This window comes from Cucumis melo, chromosome 7 (genome assembly GCF_025177605.1).
Source record: "Cucumis melo cultivar AY chromosome 7, USDA_Cmelo_AY_1.0, whole genome shotgun sequence".
Classification (NCBI taxonomy): domain Eukaryota; kingdom Viridiplantae; phylum Streptophyta; class Magnoliopsida; order Cucurbitales; family Cucurbitaceae; genus Cucumis; species Cucumis melo.
Window position 1 is genome coordinate 24,141,840 of NC_066863.1, and position 22,231 is coordinate 24,164,070.

A 22,231-nucleotide genomic window follows, 5' to 3' on the forward strand; every position below is an offset into this window, starting at 1 on the left:
GGACTATGAGATCGATCAAGTCCACTTATGCGTTAGTTTGATTAGGTCACACATACATGTATTACCGTTAATTTATCTTTTCAATTATTGTAAAACCTTTACCGACAATGTAATTTACATTTTCTATTATCAACATAAAGATCTTTCTAGTATTGTGCATAATGTTGAATCATGTATTTTATTCTTTTACAGCAGTAAATGTCGAAAGAAGTAAATTTATGACAGAAAAATATGTGTTTTGAATTGAAAAATAACAACACTGAACAAGTGTCGACATATAAGCATTTATTAAACAAGAGCAGTGTCCTGAGAGCACATTTCTTGACAAGAATCATGTGTAACGGAACATTTAAACATGACATGAAATAAATGTCGTCAATAATGAAAAAATGACATTTTTTTTATGTCGAGTTATAGATAAATGTGACGCATTTAAACCATCAATATAAGGATGTTAATGACAATATATTTGTGTCGAGCTATAGATAACGGTAACACATTTAAAGTGTCAATGTAAGAGTATTTATGACAATATATTGGTGTCGAGTTATAGATAACGGTAACATATTTATTGCGTCATGGTAAAGGTATTAATGACACAGTTTTGATGTCATTTAGGCATATTTAACGACACATTCTACAAAGTGTCGTTAAATAACCTTTCTTGACAGTGGTTTCAATGACGCAAAAATTGTGTCGTTAAATGTATTTATGACGCAAATTTTACGTCGTTAAAACCCAAATTTTTACTAGTGATGGGATTAAATTTTGTAGCTTTTTTCGTTGTATTTGGATGAAAATTATCATTTTCTCATTCTTTCTCTGCTTCAAAATTCCAACTAATTGAAAACCCATTACTTTATTTATAAGGCATTCATTATGGTATTACTAGAAAACAGGTATGTAATTTAATATTGACCTACTTCTTAATTATTTTTATATGGTTTCATTCTTAAGATAATTAAGTAAGTAGCTAATAAATATTGTTTGCCTTCTCTCACAGGATTCAACAATTTTTCAAGTTTCAACAAATTAGAGACTTCGTTGTTGAAGAAGATGTTGCTTAACATAAATAAGTTGAAATGAATATGTATATATATATATAGGTCTGGAAAACATGAGAGAGAATTAGATCAAAGTTTCAATGAATTGAATGGCACACTACAAATGCAAGGTAATTAAGTTCAAACTTCTTTTACAACTTCATTCTTTCACGATTGTATATTAAAGCTTTCACTGAAAATGACCTTATCTATATTTTAAAGGCTACATTGAAGATTTTCTAATGTCTATTAATTAACTTTAAAAGAATATAATATATATGGTAAATGACTCTACTCACTATGGTCGATGTTTTTGTTGCTGTATTTTTGTAGGTGGATAGAATGAAGCTTTGCATATGGATGGAGATGCAACTCACTTAGCCTTTAAATTTTGTACTTATTACTTTAATCTTCAAAACTTGGTGTGGATCTTCTATATTTTGTTTGCAAATTCTATGAAAAGATTACTTTGTGACTTTTTTTCATTGTATTAGACATATACAAATGTGTTATATATGTGTAATGAATTACAAAATTTCCAAGATGAAACTTCTGATATTTTAATTTAAATGTTATACAAGTTTGATTTAAATGTATGAATACAATTTACTTCATTATTATCAATTTGGGTTCAAAACTTTAGGTTACAAGGATTAAAAAAGTAAAATAAAAGTAATAATTGAAGGTATTTCAAAAAAATTCAAACTCCCGACAATCTTTTACAACATCGGAAGATCATATAACTCTCGACGGATATTCTACACTCATCGAGGATCCCTAACTCCCGATGTCGTATGTAGGCATCAGGAGTTAACAGTCGATATTTAAGCGTCGGTAGATGGTTTCTTAGTGGGGATATCTCGAAACTATCGTCGAGAATTCAATTTCTTGGCTCGTTTTTGAATATTTTCAAAAAATTTCACGTATCAGAAAATGAATATTTTCTTGTAGTTTTTGTAGCGTCAAATAATTATAATAACTATTATACGAATACTATGATTTACGTTCAATTTAGTAAATTTATCTTAAATAAAGGTTTTGATTGTTTGCTCAAAAGTAATTAATGCATTCGTCATGCTTACTCTTCTTTTAGTTTTTGGAAAGAAGAAGTTAAACTGAGCTTTCAATGGATATCAAATAATAGTGCACTCTTAGTTAAAAAGATGTCATATTTTTTTACTTTCTTTGAAATGGAAACCTACACATTTTTACCAATTTGTTGAGCTTTTTAATTAGTAAAATGATAATATTGCATACGAGTTTTTAGTCACCGATTTTTTATTTGATAATAATTTTGAAGATTAATTTAAAATAATAATGTTTTCCTTATATTATTTATTGGGAAACTTATATAAATGTAACAAAATTGTAAATTATTTACTGCCCATGTTACAAAACTCATAAATTATCCATTTTTTAAATATTTCAGTTTGTCTTTCCATCGTTCTTTTCTTCCTTGCAATTCGTCTTCCTCTTATTTGCGGCCCATTAGTCTTTTCTGTCTTCTTCTGCGACTTCATCTTTCTTCTTTTCTCTTCTTTTTTTTCTGTGATTTTTTTCATCATCTTTCTTATTTTTCAATTCTTTATTTATGTCATTTAATCTTCCCATCATTTTTCTTCTTTTTCTCTCGTTTTTTTTTTTGCTTCGATTTCTTTCCATCGTCTTTCTACTTTTCCTTCTCTTTTTTTCGCTCCGATTTCTTACCATCTTTTTTCTTCTTTTCTGTTTTTTCTTATGCGTTTACATTTGGATAACCAAATCTAAACGACTGTGTAAAGATTGTGTACAACAAAATAGCAAGATCTAAAAGATCGTATCTAAAAGATCGTGTATAAAGAATCTTGAAAAAAAATCATTTAGATTGGAGTAGCCAAATGTAAACGATCGTATAAAAAAATAAAAGATTAAGAATCTTAAAAAAAATCATTTAGATTGGAGTAGTTAAATGTAAACGATGTTTAAAAAAGTAAACGATGGTGTAAAAAAAATAAAAGATCGTGTATAAAAAGTCTTGAAAAAAAATCATTTACATTAAACTAGCCAAATGTAAACGATTGTGTAAATAAATCTAATCGTGTAAAGAAATCTAAACAATCTTGTAACAAAAGAATTAAAAAAATGGTGTACCAAATTTTTTTAAAAAAATCATTTAGATTTAGGTCCCCAAATCTAAACGATAACAAAATTAAACGATGGAATTGAAAAAATAAATTGTAGCCATATCTAAACAATTGCGTATAAATTGTAGTCATATATAAACGAAATATAGTTATATCTAAACGATCACGTTGTAGTCATATCTAAACGATCGCGTATATATTGAATCATATCTAAATGATCGCGTATATATTGAACCATATCTAAACGATCGCGTATAAATTGTAGTCATATCTAAACGATCACATATCAAACAATAACCAAATCTAAATGATTGCAAATATATTACGCGCGCGTTATTGATGGTGTGGTTGACGGGGCATTTTTAGTATTTTACACGATGGACCTCTATACTTTTTCCGTTTTTTGAATTATTCTATAAAGGATAAATATTTTGCCGCTTTTTTATATTTTTTAAAAGACCCCTTATCTATACTTATCAACCAAATTTATTTTAATTTTAAAAATCTAATTTTAGAATTATCATGTATTTACCTCTTCAAACGTTTAATTAATAAATGAGTCATTTTTTACAAAATGAGAGTTTTTAACGACCATCATTTAAGTGTATTTTAAACTGTTTTTATCATATTCCATATCTTAATTATATTTGATTGCCCATTTTAGTCATTAAATTGGCCAACATAATTGCTTATTATGTATCACTACAACACATGAATATTCCAAAAGAAAATTTAAAATAGCAAAAGGTAAGGTGAATAAGTAGAAATAAAAAAAGGTATGGAAAGCAATCCTAGAAGTAAAAATATTGATGTAAAGGTAATGTTGAGAGGCAATTTTCCTTCATCATTCCTAAACACCATAGCTTCATAAATTGGCCAACAATTGAGTGTCACAGATCCAGCGATGAACATTTGACCAAACATCGATATCTCATCCAAATTATTCCAACCATCTTTAAAATTCTCATAAATCTGATTACTAAACATCCAAAATTAAGTATTGCTGCCATTGTCATCGGTATAAACATCGGTGTCCAGACCCCAAACTCAAACTTCTCCTCATTGTATCTTTTGGTTCGTTCTTCTTCCATTACTTTGCTCGTTACTTCGAACCCATACGACGAAATCCCCAAAGATTTTAGTGCGAACTCAATGAATCCACACAAAGAACATGATACTCCTTTTATCATCCACATTCTTTGGTCATTCCACCACTTTCCAAACGTGCTTCCCGACATCAGAAACTCAACTAAATCTTGTCCATAGGCTCCAAAGAAAAGAAAAGTGTATAGTAATACCAATAATTCATCACCCTTTGGGAAAACTGAGATGCCATAGATGAGAGCCGACTGTGGCAGAAAGGCATAGACAATGATTGGAATGGACCAAAGGGGCCAAAATGAATAGTAAGCATAACAAAGGCCCATAAGAACGCCAATGGATTTCATCCCATATGTGATTGGGCAGGACTTGGAGAAACCAACCTCGAGCAATCCCACCGCCCATCTCTTAAGTTGACTCAAAGCATCGAGAAGGCTAATGGGCGCATTGCCGTAAAACGCAGCCCTATTTGGATTGCATAATATGCTCCTCCATCCTTCACAATGCATGCAATAGCCTGTATAGAAGTCCTCCACCAATGATCCGTATCGAATGCCTACCTTGGAGCCCCATTCAGTATTATTCTCATAATCACAGGCTGCAACGTCATGGGCTAAATCCAAAGTTTGTTGAGAACGAATGGGGTTGCGTATGACATAATCTGGACTAAGTTCAAAAGGTCCAAAAGATTTTAAAGATAATGGGCCTCCAAAGAAGGCCCGTCGAGTAAAAAAGGTCCCTGTTCCAAAGTAATCAGGGCCCAAAAGCCCATCCATTCCAATTGGGTTTATTTTGAATATTCGCTTCATCTCAGAAGAATAGATGTCATTTATGCCGACTCCTTTGAAGCATTGAGGAAATTGAATGTAACCCAAATTACTTTTGAGTTTTGGATCCAATGCATAACATAGAGCTCGATATAGAGTTTGTGGATCATTTGAGTACATGTTACAATCGAGAGTGAGAATTATTGATGCATTGGTTATTGTTGCTGATACTCGAAGCTTTATTTATTTACATTAAGAAGCAACGAAAAAAGGGAATAGATGAGATATTATGTGATTATTTTATATGATAATCGAAAGAGATCGAAATTGTTATTGGTAAGGGTAAAAGGGTTGGAAAGTACCAAAGCATTGAGGGCACCACCCTTGAAATGATGATGGAATGCTTTACTTTTTTCCTTGGAGACATAAATGAGATTTGGTAGTGAATGACCCATCATATCTCTATCATTTTTGCTCTCCAACACTACCTATTTCAAAAACCAAAAATATTCTAACAAATTAGTATATTGAAAAAAATTAACAATTTTAAAAGATAATCTTAACAGTAGATCAAAATTGATTCACTTGCGAAATTTAATAGGTTAATCGGATTACAATTATAAGTTTAATGGGATACAAATAGATAAATACATTAATAAAAATTCGATTTAAACATATTTTGGTAGATCTAATCTCTAATTATTATTATGATAGATAAGTACATTATACATTTTATTGACAAGATAAAAATACCACAAACCTTAATAATGGTAGGATGTGATTGAGGAGTGAAAGATTTCGTCCACTTGTTAAAAGTCAACCTTTCTTCTTCTCCATGGATGAACTCATCTCCTACCTCTCCTTTCTCAATAACATCTTCCACCTTCCTTTTCATTTCTTCATACATTTCCTATTATTAGACATCCAATAATATTTCTATACTCAAGAATCACAACAACCTACTTTAAACCATCAAATATTAGTATCCATAAATATTAGAGCGTATGATTTATTAAGGAAAATTTTCATAAATATAACAAAAGGATAAAATATTTACAATCCGTATAACAAAATGAAAAAGTCTATGAGGTTTGCCATTTTTTTAAATATTCCAGATTTATCCTTTTATCGTTTTTCTCCTCTTCTATCGCGCTTTTTTTTCCATCGTCTTTCTTCTCTTTCTTTCTTTTCAAACTATTATTTAGTTCAAGATCGTGTATCAAATGTTAAAGATCTATTTTCTTTTTTTCTTCAAACTGTTATTTTGTTATTCAAGATCGTATAGTAAATATAAAAGATCATGGAAAAACATCATTTACATTTGGGCGTGTACAAATAAAATAGCAAAATCTAAATGATCGTATACCAAATATTCTTTACAAAATCGGCTACCCAAATCTAAACGATCGTATACAAAAAAAAAAAAAAATAAATAAACGATCATGTATCAAAAAAATCTTGAAAAAAATCGTTTAGTCAAATCTAAACAATCGTATACCAAAAATCTTTAAAAAAATCGTTTAGTCAAATCTAAACAATCGTATACCAAAAATCTTGAAAAAAATCGTTTAGCCAAGTCTAAACAATCGTATACCAAAAATCTTGAAAAAAAATCGTAATCTAAACAATTGTGTACCTAATCTAAACTACCACGATCGTGTACCTAATCTAAACGATCATGGTACACAATCCGTGTAACCAAATTAAACTATCGCGTATAGAGAATCTTGAAAAAAATCGATTAAATTTGGATAATCAAATCTAAATGATCGTGTAATTAAATTAATTACAGAGAATATTGAAAAAAAAATCGTTTAGATTTGTATTGCCAAATCTAAACGATCAAATCTAAACAATCACGTAATAACAATAGTCAAAACTAAACGATCATGTACTAAATATATTAAGTGCATTGTTGGCGGTGTGGTCGACGGAACATTTTTTGTATTTTTTATTATGAATAATAATACAGTGTAAATATTTTACTGTTACATTTTTAAAAAAATCTCATTGATTAATCTGTTTTGTGTTAAAAGTTGTAACTTTATATTTTTAATTAGTTTATAAAGATTGAAATTAGTTCTTAAATGATCCCTAGTAGATTTGACCAATAACTACTTGATAATTGATATTGATAATGTAAGAGATGAAATAAGCTTTGATATGAATACTTTGATGATAATCAAACGAAGCAAAAGGAAAATGTTAGCTTTGAAAACTCCTTACTTCCGATTATATATAATAAATTCAAACCCTAAGGATTAAAATTGGATTTTATTATCTTCCTAATTTTTTAAACTCAAGAAAAGTATAAAGTAGTTCATGTACCTAGTAATTTGGTACCAAATAAAATCTTATCCAAAATAATTTACAATATTCAAAAATTAAAAACAATGAATAATTTTCCATTAGAAGAAGAGAGGAGAAAAAACATTAATTAATTACCCTAATCTTGTCTGTATCAAAATTCCAAAACTCATTATTAGTAGATGCAAAAAACGCCTCGGGATTCCTCTCCACGACGTCGTTTTTCTTGCAAAACGGCACCCAATGTCTAGCGAACTTCGCCGCCGCCGTCGTCGGAGATATAGACGGAGATCTTCCCAACTGGATAGTCGTAAGCCATCACTGATAATACCGAGTTTACCACGCTCATCGGCGGCTCCTTGTCAGGATCCGTCGTGCAAATAAACACATCAACCGCCGGAAAATCGAAATCCTCCTCTGCTAGCCGTTTCAATTTCTCTGGAAACTCTCGACGGCGGACGGGGATCATCCGAAAAGATTGCCCCGCAACCCACATAAAGGCCAAAATGAAATCGGCTACGAGTAGGGCAAGTGAGATTAAGGAAGATGAAATGGAGGAATTTCGAAGAATGGAAAGGATGTGGTGATAGAAGAGTGCTAAAATTGCGGCGGCGTAGACAGCGGCAAAGAGACGGTTGAAAGCGGTGATGAAATGAGAAGAGTAAGAGGAGTGAGGTGGCGAGGGTGGAGGTGGTGGTGTGGTGGAGCCGCCCATAGTTCCGTCGTCGATGCTTAATTGGTAGAAGATGAACACTAATGAACTTCTTAAATATGAGGGTTGACGCGTGGACTGAATTGGATGCTGATGACTCAATTGGTATAGGATTCATAAAAAAATTGGATGATGTTTGGAAGTTTATGGTGTGATTAAAGGTACAACGTTCTTTTTGAGTGGTCAATGACGCATCCCCACCTCTGATCACAATTACGTGTGGAATAGGACTCTTTGAAAAGTATCTCATCGAAAAGTACGTCCGTGGGCGTTTGGCTAATTGGGTTTGAAATACCAAAAGATAATTTATTAAAATATAGTTGTTTTTAAAGCTTATTATGAAAATAAAGTTGTTGTTATTGAAATACTGCTAATCTTCTTTTTCTTTCCTTTTCTTTAAACACTTTCGGTAGGGCGAGTTTTGAGCACTCATCCAAGCTAAATAAATAAATTAAAAAAAAAAAAAAAAAAAAAAGCGCCAGAGATGGGGTTGTCTCAAGACTCGCCCTCTTCTCACCCTTTTTTCTTTCCTTTCACTTAAAAAAAACTTTATTTAAATATTTCTATTTTCTATCCTTTAAAAAAACTTATTAAATGTTTTACTTTTCTATCCTTTTCTTAATTATTTATTTTTTAAAAAAAGATCTAAAATTTAGTTTTTGATTATATATATTTAAATATAATTCTTTTAAAAACTTGATTTTAATTATTTTAGAATTATTATTAATATTAATATAGTTGAGAGAGAAAATAAGTCTACCAAGTAAAGGTAATTTCAAATTTTAGTCCTAGCCTACTAGATATTAGGAAATTCATATCTTAATTGTGGTAGGATAAAATAAATTCTAGTCTTGTATAATGGTTCCATATGAGTTATCTAATAATTTTCTACTTTTTCTTTAATATTTAATTTTCTTACTAACTGTTAATGTAATGTGAAGATATCAAATCTAAATGATCAACCTCTATGTGAAACTTAAATAGAATATAAGATCTAATTTGGCATAAACTTAAATGGAGAACCAGTGTGCGAAAAATATAGAAATACTAGCTAACAATATATATAGACTTTAAAACAGAGACTAATGATGAACTCAAAGAAACGGACTTCGATAGTCATAAACATGAGTTTCTCTCAAATTCATTCAGTGAGGTGGACATGAATGAGTAGATAACATTTAGTCCCAATAGTAACTAACAATATGGAATTGTATATGGGAATTATTTGTGAAGACAAATAATACTATAATATATGGCAAAGTGTTTTACTTTTACGACAAACCGGATCATTCGATGTAAGAAGCCGAAAGGGAGAGAAAAATAAATTAGTTAAAATGTGAGAGAATGTGAGTTTCTTTGTTAGAGGAAGAAAAATAAATTAGTATTAAATATATATGATTAAAAACTAAATTTTAGATTTTTTTAAAGAAAGTAAATAATTAAGAGAAGGATAGAAAAGTAAAATATTTAATAAGTTTTTTTAAAGGATAGAAAATAGAAATATTTAAATAAAGTTTCTTTTAAGTGAAAGGAAAGAAAAAAGGGCGAGTCTTGAGACTCCCCCATCTCTTGCGCTTTTCCGTTTTGCTTTTTCTTTTTTATTTAGCTTGGACGAGTTCTCAAAACTTACCCTACTAGAAGTGGTTTAAAAAAAGGAAAAAAAGAACAAAAAGATTAGCAGTATTTCACTAAATTGTTTTACAACACTATTTTCATAATAAGTAATTTTAAAAACAACTATATTTTAGTAAATTATCTTTTACCAAACCCATATTTGTACACTTTGTTCGAGGACAATTGTTAATATTACTTTATAAGAGTCGAAAATTAATAATTATTATTTTTAATATATTTTATAACTCAAAAACCATAATTTATATATGTGTATATATATATACGTTTAAAGAAAAGTTGTGGATGATCTCTTTCTTTTTCGACAAAATAAAACTCTAATTTCTTTCTTCTTTGAGCGTTTTCTTTTTCATTCTATTCCTAACTTTCGCGAGTGCATGCTTGAGTTTGGAAGTTGTGTGGAGCAACCCGGCATATGCGATTTAGCACCGAGGTCACGCCGAATTTTGCTTTCAAGGCAGTGGTTCGACGGCAGAACAACGATTTGTTTTTTCAATAATTTGAAAGCAAAATTGTAATAGAATTATTGTTTTTGCATCGAGAATTATCTTCAAAATCTTATCGTCGAAACTTCTGACTGTGTTCCTCTCTACTGAATCCACAAGATTGAATTTCGTAGGGTTGATTTTAGGGTTGAAATTGCCGATCCCTTGTCCGGCTTCGAAGAAATTGAAATGGAAGTACCTTGTGCTTCCTCATGTATAAAAGTCTGCATTGATGGCAGAACCACCCAAAACTGTAGCTCTCAATTGATAACTCCATCCGTCAAAGTGAAGGTCTGAATAGCCGACATCGGACAATAGTCGGCCAGGCCAATATGGAAATATAGAAGGAAAAATGCATTCGCATTTGTGACAATGTTGTCAACGGTACACGCTGAAGTTATGTAATTGTAACCAATTTTTTTTCCTTTTTCATGGCCATCACGATAGAATGAAGTCTACGCACTTGATGAAGGAAATGAATTTACAAAATTTTAAGGCCGAAGAGAACAAGGAAGAGAAAGAGCTTAAATGTCCCAACCAATGCCATAGAAAAGCAAAAGGCAGTCTTACTAACAACGGAAGTTGCTTCTTCCAAACCTTTAGAGTTCTGGATTGCTCTATGGGTACGTATATTTATTGCTTTAGTAGCGTAATTTTTATTGATGAATGAATGGTTTACGAGGGAAATAATCTAAAAGGGATAGATAAAACCATTTACTTTCAAGAATTGTGTTAATCATTTATTTTGATTGATACAAATTTAAAGAGATAAACGTTGGTTCTTAACGTAACATATTAAGTTGAAACCTTTGTTTGATGGTTATGAAAATTTGAGTTTCTCAATACAAATTAAAATGGAAAGTTAAGAATCGTGTTTTTGTGAATGAATTTTATTTTGAATTTTATTTTGAATTTATTCACTACAAGAAATCGAGATTTTTCCGACTTAGAAATAGACGTCGGCAAAAAGGACGTCGGAAATAAGCCAATCTTTCGACGCACACAATAAGACATCGGGAGAAACACATATTCCCGACATCGGATAAACGCGTCGTGAAAGATGTGTCGGAGAAAACACTATCCCCAATGTCGAGCACAATGCATCGGGACCTACGTCGGGAAAAAAGGATATTCCCGACGCATACAGCATGCGTCGGCCAAACGACGTCGAGAATAAGGCCACATTAAATACGGAATACTCCTTATTCCCAACGCCATGCACAGTGTGCCGGGAACGGCATCGGGAATAAGGGGTATTCCCGACGCTTTTATTTTGCACCGGAAATGGGTTTAAAGAGCGTCGGAAATAAGGGTATTCTCGACACCGTAAATGGGATCTCCCGACGTTTTCGAGCTGCATCGGGAGATCCCCTATATATTCGTTTTAATTCTGTTTTACACAGAACTGAAATCGAAAGGGAAAAGACAGAAATTAGAGAGAAACGATCCGTCGTCGTTGCCATCCCTCGCCGCCGTCTTCCACCTTAGGTAAGTTTAAATATAAGTTTGTTAGGTTTAAATATAAGTTCTAGGGTTTTTTTTTAAAGAAAATTGTTTTAGGATTTTGTATTGGTACAGATTTGTGTGAGGAGGGTTTTGGGTTTAAATTGAGATCATTGATTTGGTCAATTGTCTCTAGTTGATACACTTCAGTACATGGATTAATGGAATGGGTATAAGTAAAACATTTGCTGCTAGTGGTTTAGGTGCCATAGTTCTTGTTCCTGGTGAAGGTTGCTTTATAGGTTGGTGTTTAGAGGGGTAGATGGGGACTTAGTTTAAGATTTCCACGTGAGAAAGAATACAGATCAACTCACCTGTGTTTAGTTTGTAGATGATAGATGATATTGTTCTTGTTAACTTTAACCAGGTCCTGGATATCTTTGATGTCAATATTTGGCATAAAGGTGTCTCGAAGAAGTATTTTTTTGGAGTTGTTTGTTATGCCTTCCACGTTTGTTAGGCTTAGGTAGGCTAGGCTGGTGGAGTTTAAAGTTTCTTATTTGCTCTATGGCTATTTGGGTTTTTTTATGAATTCACAATCCTCTGTCGTTTTTTGTTTTAGCTTTGTTGTGGGAAAGGTTGAAATGATTTTGTTTTAACTTCCAATAAGTTAGCTTTGTTTTTTGTTTTAGCTTTGTTGTGGCCAAGACATCAGTTTTCAAGGTTGTTTTAATCACTATTTATTTTTGGTGTTCTACTGATTTCTGTTCCCTCAATAGTTTTACAGCTTCCCGATCTGATTGTTAAATGTAATTGTAACAAGCTTGATCTTAATTCTTTTTCAGGATTGTCACCCTCCACCTCCAGTGATTCTTAATTGTTTGACTTATTATTATTATTCGTGTTATTTGGCTGGTTTGTTTCATTGTATAAGTTTGTGAAATGCACATTTTACTTTTTCATCTTGTAGGATGGGCACAGCTCCGAAGATGCAAAACTTTATCTTCTTCAACAAATGGTGAGTTTTAGTTAGTGTAAGTTTCTGTCAGAGAAATTTATGTCTAACAAAATCTTTTTTATGCAGCAATCTAGGTTCCAAACCATGTCCGACTCCATTATCACAAAGAATATCCTTTCGAAATACTTATATTTATTTTTAGCATTTCCCTAAAGTTGTAATTATCATGAGTAATTTTTTCTGATAGGCTTGCATACATTTTGAGTTTTAAGTTCTGCAAAATAGATCATATAATTATTTATTTATTAATATAGGCTAGATTAGTGCAATTTTTTGAGTATTATCATTTTTCTTATCACTCTAGCTAACAATGATCTAGTAAAAGTTGCATATAGTTGAAACATTCTTATAGAGGAAAAATATTAATGATTTTGAAATGGATTGATTGAATACAATTTTGGGTTTGAGATACATTGAAAGAGAAGTAGATTGTAGGATAGCTTTATTGTTATAAGTTAACTTATAGTAAATAAGCTTTCTTTAACTTGAATATACGCGATGAGATGGGGAGCCGCATAAATGAATTGGAGCAGAGCATCAATGACCTAAAGGTCGAGATGGGTGTTGAGGGCTCTCCGTCGCCACTACTTCCATCAAAGTCAGTTGCAGATGAAGTGAAGAAAGATGAAGGTTCTGCCTAGAAATAGTTGAGAGTGTTCACTTTATTGATGAGTTTGTTACAATATTCTCTTTTTGCTATTGCCTTTGTGAAGTTGAAACCAATGCTTAGAATGAAATAGAAAAGAGCAATATGACATAACTTGGACTTGCTGTTTCTGCATGATTTCTTATTGATAATACAGTGATGATTATGTTTGCGCTTTTTTGTATCATAGAACTACATTTTTTTTTGTTTAAACTTAGTAATATTTTTTGAACTTATTCGTATTATTAATATTAAATCTTTTTTTATAATTTGTGTTTGTATTATTTAATTTATTAATATATATTGAATTTATTTTAATTTAATCTAAAACATCGGGAAAAATATTTAAGTAATCCGAATGTCGTTGTGAATGTTTGAGCAAAATATTTTAGGGAAAAAAAATTAGAAATTACATATATAAAAAATATATAAAAACAAATTCCCGAAGCAAAGAAACATCGGGCATCAGATGCATAAAGAACGTCAGGGAAGAGGCATTCCCGAGTCGTGGCATGCGTCGGCCAAAACAACGTCGGGAGAGGCATTCCCGACACCATGTTGGTCACGCGTCGGGAATACCTCTCCCGACACGTTTCTCCTGACATTCTTCCCGATGCCATGAGAGACGTCGGCATATCCTTTCTCAATGTTTTTGTCACTTTTCTCGATGTTTTTATGCGTCGGGAATACCCCCATCTCTTGTAGTGATTCTAGAGTAGTTCATAGACTAAGTCATCCAATTGAAGAGATGATCATTTGAAAATCTTTGAAAAATTCAATTTTTAAAAACTCTAAGATGTAGCTTAATAAGCCATGCATTTATTTGTTGATGGCTTTAATTGGATTGTTGGTTTGTGTTGTTGATATATTTTGGCTAGTAATTTGTTCCACAAACATAACTTTATACTGTTGAGATTTCTCTTACTAGATTTAATATTTGATATCTGATACATACTTTATGAATAGATATTTGGATATTCCATGAGTATAAGCAAATTATATCATGATACATGTGATAGAGTTAATTCATTGTAAGTTTTGGATAATGATGGGTTTGGTTTTCCTTAATATAGTTTAAGGCTCAACAATATTTCGAGTTTTTATATATGACCTGAGAATATTTGGTAATCCTATTTCATTGCTATATTTGAGCATGATATTCAATATATGTATTATAAGTATATATTGAATAGTTTCATTAGCAAGAATATTCGCTCTTAGTTTTGTATTGCTATTAATGTCATAATGGAAAGTTATGGTGATAAAATGTAATTTGGTTTTCATGGCCTTGCTACAAACATAGTTCCAATATGGACAATCATGATTTGATTGGTGGTTTATTCCACAAATTTAATTTTTACGTATAGTATAAGAATTAGCTAGTTTATTTCTATGCTATAATTGAGGATGATATTCTGTATGTATATTTGATGAGCATATACTATAATATTCTATATAGTTTGACAAATTTATGTTGTAGTAATGAATGTTATTGTGATGATTTGAATTAGTCTATGCATTCTTGGATGAAAATAATGTATGACATGAATCATGCATAAGATTAGAAGTAGAAAGTCAATTAAGCAAAAGGATCATGAATACCTTAGAATAGGGTTTTGTGAACTAAATGGATTTGTTCATAAAATTTATTCCCCTCAACAAAATAGTACTGTTGAACTTTAAATATGTTCTGCATTTAAATATTTAAAAGTGTGGGGTGTCTAACTAAGGTAGCATATCTTGTGTTCAAGAAATCTTCAGTGTCATTGAAAACCCTTGACTATGTTTATTGATTATATTCATAATAGTGTTGCATATAGATTTATATATTTAAATCAGTTTGTGAATGTTGAGATGCTGTTGTGATCTACTTGAGCATGTCTATTAGCATGTTAGCATGGGTAGAAATGTATGTCATGTGTGACAGAGTTATGCATGACTTACTTCATGAATTGTTAATTAATTTGGTTGTTAATTTTCATGAAATTGAAAGTATTACTATTACTTGTAATCAACTTTGGTTGTACAACGATATTTGCATATTACTAAAGTTTGCTAGTAGTATGAAAATATGCAAATTCATTCTTTATGAATCTCATAGGATCTTATGAAAGTTTAAGATATTATCTAAATTATTGAATATGCAATATCTTATAAGGCATGGGGACTTATACCCTAAGGTGTCTCTAAATTAAAGTGGTATCAGAGTCATGTTGTTTTTAGTTTAGCCTTGTTGATATAATCTTAGGTCGAACAAAGGTGTAGTGGAACCTTAAAAGTAGTCACAGTATTATCCTTGGTTGAGCTCTATTGAATAGGCAATATGCTCTAGAGAGGAGCTAGCCTAGATAAAAGTTAAATGGATGGATGTCTACTTGAGGGGAGGTTCAGTTGGAACTTTGTTCGAGGGGAGGATTGTTGGGAATGCAACCAAAGTCCCACATCAGATAAAGAAACTAATCTTAAGTACATAGGTGTAACTTTAGACTAATGAAAAATATTTTGAATCAAACGTGGAATTTAGAATGTTTTGATTTTTATTCTCGTACGACTAAATTAGCCATTATAGAGCCTTAAAAGCTTTTGTAGTTGCATATGGTCTTTCTAATACATCAAGTATATGTAAAGATGATATTCCTCAATGGTAACTTGGTATAGTCAAATTTGTCTTAAACTAGTTCCTGAAAGTTTAATGAGGTAAAAAAATTAACAACACTGTAAACAATGTCCCGAGTAGTAAATTGTTGATATATGTATTTACTAAAAGTTGTTTGGAATTTATTGTGTCATTATATGTTTGTATGTTGATGTGAAATATTTATGTGATACAAACATAAATGTTAGTAATGCTATAAAGTTATCACATCTTGAAGTCATGAAAGATTAATGTGAGACTAATGTGATGAGTTTAGTATTATTGAGAGTGTTTTTATTTATGTCAATCACACATTGAATACTATTAAAGAGATTTTAATAGTTTGATAGTGCTTTTATGATGCTAGTAATGAGCCTTAAGGAAAGTAAATGAGATAATGTTTCTCAATCTGAATATGCAAAGATTAACTGTACAAGACATGTTGCTGCATATGTTGTGAGAAGATTGAGTATACACACATAATCCTGATTAAGATTATTTTATTGCTCTTCATCATTTATTAAGATATCTTAAGGTTACAATAGATTTTGGTTTGCATTGTAATAATTGTCTACCACACTAAATAGGTAGTGTATGCAGACCGGGTAACTTAGAATGGCGAAGTAAGCTTTACTAGTGGATATGTGTTCTTAATAAAAAATGTATCATTATATGGGTCCATTAGTATGAATAACATAGAAGCCTAATGGGAGATGTACCATTGTGGGGGGTCTCTATACCAGTATATCTGTATTAAAATTCATACACGGCCATAGGGTATTGCCAAGAATAGTATATTATGGAAAAAGAAGGCACATTCGTCTGAAACATGGAGTTGTGAAATGATAGTGGAATGAAATGATTATCTTCTTAAAGTATGTGAGGTTTGAGGAAATTTGTAGGTCGTCTCTCCAAAGGCCTAACAAAGACATAGTAATTTTAGAATTTTCAACAAGTATGAAACTCAAACATTTCATGGTCCATATCCCTTTATTTGGGTGTTGATCTATTGCGATAGACTTGATGGTTTGTAGCCCTTTTTTAGGTGGTTTATTGCAATAGACTTGATGGTCCATAGCCCTTTTTTGGGTAGTTTGCTAAGGTAGATTTGATGGTCCATAGCCACGAATGGGTAGTCCTTAAATGGATTTGATGGTTAAAACTAAAACCTTAGAAATTTCCATAGCCTTTCTTTAGGGTGGTCCTGGTATGGACTTGATGGATAACTATAAAATCTTCAAAGCTCAGTTTTGAGTGGTTTGTTTTTGACAGACTTGATGAAGTTGGTCTTAATATGGACTAGTTATGAAGTCTTCATAGCTCAGTTTTGAGTGGTCTATTGTGATAGACTTGATGAAGCAATGAACGTGATTGGGAAGGTGTGGTCGCCTTCTATTCTATGTGCGTGGTCTATTGTGATAGACTTGATGAAGCAATAAACGTGATTGGGAAGGTGTGGTCGCCTTCTATGAAAAAGTTTAAGGATCTTTTTCTAGTGCTTTCACGTTGACCTGAGGTTCTATAGTGCGTGTGTGTGTGTGTGCACTAGAAGAAATCTGGTCTTTAATGTCGGGTGGAAAAAATGAAAAATAAGCTTTAATGTCGGTTTTCAAAAGACGGATGTTTAATGTCGGTTTTAAACCAACATTAAACATCATGTTTTTTTAGAACCGACATTAAAGGTCTTTTTTATTTTATTTTTTATTTTTTTAATTTTTGTAAAAAGTTGAATTTTTCTCTCTCTTACTTTACTCTTTTCTCCTTTCTTCTCTACCAAACCCTAGACTTTACTCTTCTCTCCTTTCTTCTCTACCAAACCCTACGAAAGAAGGTTTTCTCTCAACATTTCTTCCCTTTCTTCCTTTCTCAATCTCATCACTTTCTAATCTCCCCTTGGCTTCCAGTCAAAACCTTCATATTCCCCACCTTCACCATCGCCGCTGTGAAATCCGCCTTCCAGAGGCTCCGACTACTCCGATACTGTCTCACCGTCGCTGTCGTCAATGGGTCATCTTCCATCGCACTTAGGTAACATTTTTACTACTACTATTATCGTAACAAACACCCCTTATTTTTCTTATTTTTATGCATCTAAAACTACATTCGGGAAGGAAGAGCAAAAGGGATAAATGGCAAAGGCAAAAAGTCATAGTAATGGAGACTGCCTTAAAAGGAAGAAAAATGAATTTACTTAAGTTTGCCGTAGTACCCATTTCCAAGTATAGAGGAAAAGCACAGGAGCAAATCAAAAAAGATGAGGAAAGCACCATCTTCATCACGCTATATGAGGATGAATCTGAATACACTACTTGGCCCTTAATATTACGGAGGCAGCAAGGATATAAAATTGTTGGAGGGTTTTGTGGATAGTCAAGCTTCTATTTTCGCGAAGGAGGATCTAAATCAGTTAAAGGCAGCTCTTTCTGAAGCAAGACAAATGATTAATTTGCTTTTGAGCAGTCATCCAGAGAATTTCCTGAATGCAGTTATTCGAGAGAGAAGTTACTACAGTCTGGACCACAAGAAAGTTGTCACAATATCTGAGAAGCTAAAAGATTCTTCGGATCGGTTATTCGGAACCTTTGGAAGTCGGACAATGAAGCAGAATCCAAAAAAGAAGTCACTGGATACTTTGATAAAAAGACTCAGGGACGTGAGCTAATTGAGATAAGCATTTCATGCTCTGTTTTTCCTATTTGTTTCTCTTTCTGCTGCTGATTGAAATAGCAGTTATATCTCTTATTGGTTCATTCCTAACTTTGTTTCCTTTGTCTCCTAATTGTTGTCTTCTGTTTGATTAGAGATGTGCACATTTTTTGTATATTATCACATTTATGTAGTTGTTTCATACTTGTTTATCTTTGGAAAGTATCAGCAGCATTTCATCCATGGAGACTCGGACTTGGAAACCTGGTTGTGGTGATAGTCTTATGTGCTGAAAACTGGCCGCATCGGAGACTGATGATCAGAACTGAACCAAGTCCGTGTTTTGTGGATTACTCATAGACATAAGGTTTAGATGGGCTTCCTTCCATAAAATCATTGATTGATTTCACAGTCAATACCGCTTACAACTGGTAATTTGTCATTTGCCTTTAGTGTTGCCATTCTTTAATGATAATCTTTCATTTTTGCTTCATATATTATTTATTTTTTATGATGTCACGTTTACATGGCCATCATGCAGGATATAGTATATTTTGGGGTTTAACCGTTTAACTTTTAAGTGCCATGATCGATTAAAAGTTTTGAGTGTTGTGTTTGTTCGATCTTTGTTATTTGTTTGTTGTATCACATGCTTTACAATATAGACGAAACAATAGATTCTGTTTCACTCTCAAGGTCGATCGTCTTAGGTTCAGTAGTGTAAATATGAGATGGGGTGTGACAATTCAAGACCTATTTCAAGTTGGAAGGAAAAATGGAAAATTTTATTTCTTTGACGTGTCACGAAACTAGTGTATTGTGTGTGTCACATCTCGCTAAGCCTTGTTACTGGTAGCTACAAAGAAATTAGAAGGGTTAAAATACGAGTTTGGTATTTGAACTTTCAAGGGACATCTAGAACAAGGAGTATAGTTGTTAGGTGCCAAGTATGAGGAGTTGTGTAATTGTTCAGCCCATTGTGTAAAAGGTAAATATGACATGGAATTATGTTTATAGTAGTAGGTCCACAGAGTCTTTGGATCAAATCAGAAGCGGAGTTAACTTCTCAACTCCAACTCCTTGAGCCAAACCGGTGTATCAAATGGATCTCAGAACTTCTAGGTTTGTGGCTATTGTCGTAGTTCCCATTTTAAATTAGGCCGTAAACTTTTAACTGTGTCTTGTTGGAAGTTTTTACTAATAAGTTCATGCTTAAGCTTCTCAACATGCTCCGGCTATGGCGACTCCGACGGGTCAGCTCTCTTTTCGCAAGGTATTACACCATCATTTCCTTTATTTATTTATAATCCCGATCAAAACTTGAAGATTGGGTTTTCGGGATTGTTAGCTACTGGCTTTGCAGATTTGGAGGAATATATATTGGATGGGAGAAGAAGCAGCTGTTTTGGCTGCAGTTTGCAAAACAAAACTTGAAGAAGAAGAAGAAGGTATGAAATTTCTTTTTCCCTTTTATTGTTTTGGAGTAGATAGTTTATTTATATGCATTTGTGGACCAAGTAATTATTCAGAATCTATGTTGCTGGTTTGCGAGAAGAGATTGTTGCTGGTTTCAGAATCTATTTTTCAGAATTAGTTTTTAAGCTTTGACTTTGTTTTTTAAAACACTTAATAAAAGTTGGTATTATAACCTACAAACTATTATAACCTACATACTATAATAACCAACTCAACATTCCAAACTCCCTCCTATAGTTCTTCTCCCGTTGTGTACTTGCTTGTTAAGGCCTAGTGCGCTGCTAGGTCTCTTTAAGTAGCTTGGGATGAACTTCAGGGTCTGTCACATTGCAATGACTGACTGCATGGTTGAGATTGAAGTGTGATTTGTCATTCCTGCATTTCCGTTGATTTTCTTTGTCACCATTGTGTAGGTCTGCCATGACATTGGTTATTATACATGCATTTATTATGCAGCTAGTAGGACGCTCACTCTTCTGTCTTGGGTTGGTGCTGTGATTAGTAGCTGGTGCAATTTCATAACTGTCTTGTATGTTGGCAAGTGTTTATAGATTTTGCTTCTCAAAACATTTACATCTTTAATTTCTTTTATTATGCAGCTAGTAGGACGCTCACTCTTCTGTCTTGGGTTGGTGCTGTGATTAGTAGCTGGTGCAATTTCATAACTGTCTTGTATGTTGGTAAGTGTTTATAGATTTTGCTTCTCAAAACATTTACATTTTTCCAGGTCATTTTCTACTAGAGGAGGATGATAAGTTTCTAGATAAGGTTTGAGCTACAGTTCAGGAAGAGGAATGTCAAGCCCTTGCTGCATTTGGTGCCTGTTTCCAATATTAATAATTGTTTGAAGAAGCATTTTCGAGACCTTTAAAATGTCGTGATCTTTGAATTTATATAATTCTGTTTGGTTGCAGTTAATTTTACAAGCGTGTTTTCATTGTTGGTGGAATCAGACTTGAATAATATGGGATTTATGTGCTTTAAGATATGAATGGGATTTATTGTTGCTTTAAGATATGAATGGGATTTATGTGCAAGTGCTAATAGCATTTTCATTGTTGGTGGAATCAGACTTGAATAATATGGTTTCCTACGGAATGTGACTTGTAGTTTCAAGTTTGTAGTTAATTTCACTTGTTGGATTCAATGTTGGTTTATAAAAAATGGACAATAATACAACAATTAAATAAATATAAATTTCTAAAAATGGACAAAAACAAGCCTTTGATGTCGGTTTTAAACTAACATTATTGGCCTCTTTAATGTCGGTTTTAAAACGACATCATAGCCCAATCGACATTAAAGGGCTTCAATAACACTATCAAAGATGTCGGTTTAAAACCGACATTAAAGCCAAACCGACATTAAAGGGCTTCAATAACACCATAAAAGATGTCGGTTGAAAACCGACATTAAAGGCCTTTAATGTCGTTTTTAAACCGACATTAAAGAGGCCTTTAATGTCGTTTTTAAACCGACATTAAAGTCCAACCGACATTAAAGGCCTTTAATAACGCTCGCAAAGATGTCGGTTGTCAAGTGACATTAAAGGTCAAATTTCTTGTAGTGGTGTGTGCGTGCGTGCGTGCGTCCGTGCGTGCGTGCGTGCGTGCGTGCATGCGCGCGCGCGCTTTCAAGTTTGCTTTACGACAAAACAAAACCCTAATTGAATTGAAGTTTGCTTTCAAGGCAGTGGTTCGACACGGCACAACAACAATGATCAACGTTTGTTTTTCCAACATACTTTGAATAAAATCTATATAATTAAGAAACAAAATCAAACTCTACAGATTTTAAATATGTTTTTTTTTTATGAAATGATATATATTTTATAAAAAAATTATTTCAACTTTTCGTTGACGACCTAGCAACAAATATTTATCGACTTTAATATTAATTATTGATAATTTTAATTTCAAAAAATATAATTTAAAATTAACGAAGATTTCTCTACTTTGACGAGAATTTAGTCCAAATTTTTTTATTTGAAATTTTGTTTGCTCAACACATTTTACCCCAAGTAAATAGAGGATGAATTTTAATCTTTTAGCCTCTTGTTTGATAGTGAACTTTATTTTGAGCTAAAGTAAAATTTATGCTCCACTTTAATTGAACATTGAATTTTGAACTTTGAACTTTGATTAGCATCCCAAATTCTAATTCTTTTTTTCGAACTTGGAATATATTCAATTCTACC

The 22,231-nt window shown here is 32.3% G+C and overlaps 1 protein-coding gene and 2 pseudogenes across 2 annotated transcripts; 1 reads left to right on the top strand and 2 right to left on the bottom strand.

Annotated features, from left to right (window-relative positions):
- Nucleotides 1-3,883: 3,883 nt before the first annotated feature.
- LOC107990296 (cellulose synthase-like protein G3) lies at nt 3,884-5,965 on the bottom strand (annotated as a pseudogene).
- A 1,453-nt stretch (nt 5,966-7,418) lies between these two features.
- Nucleotides 7,419-8,241, bottom strand: LOC127150163 (cellulose synthase-like protein G3; annotated as a pseudogene).
- Nucleotides 8,242-19,263: 11,022 nt separating this feature from the next.
- Nucleotides 19,264-21,051, top strand: LOC127150164 (uncharacterized). Of its 2 annotated transcripts, none has more exons than XM_051087112.1 (5): nt 19,264-19,680; nt 19,776-19,831; nt 19,907-20,006; nt 20,634-20,714; nt 20,762-21,051. In XM_051087112.1, the coding sequence occupies exons 1-5, from the start codon at nt 19,566-19,568 to the stop codon at nt 20,806-20,808; spliced, it is 399 nt and encodes a 132-aa protein (XP_050943069.1). In that variant the 5' UTR covers nt 19,264-19,565; the 3' UTR covers nt 20,809-21,051. The 2 variants fall into 2 exon arrangements, with proteins under 2 accessions (XP_050943069.1, XP_050943070.1); XM_051087113.1 differs by having other exon boundaries at nt 19,271-19,680; nt 19,922-20,006.
- Nucleotides 21,052-22,231: the final 1,180 nt, after the last annotated feature.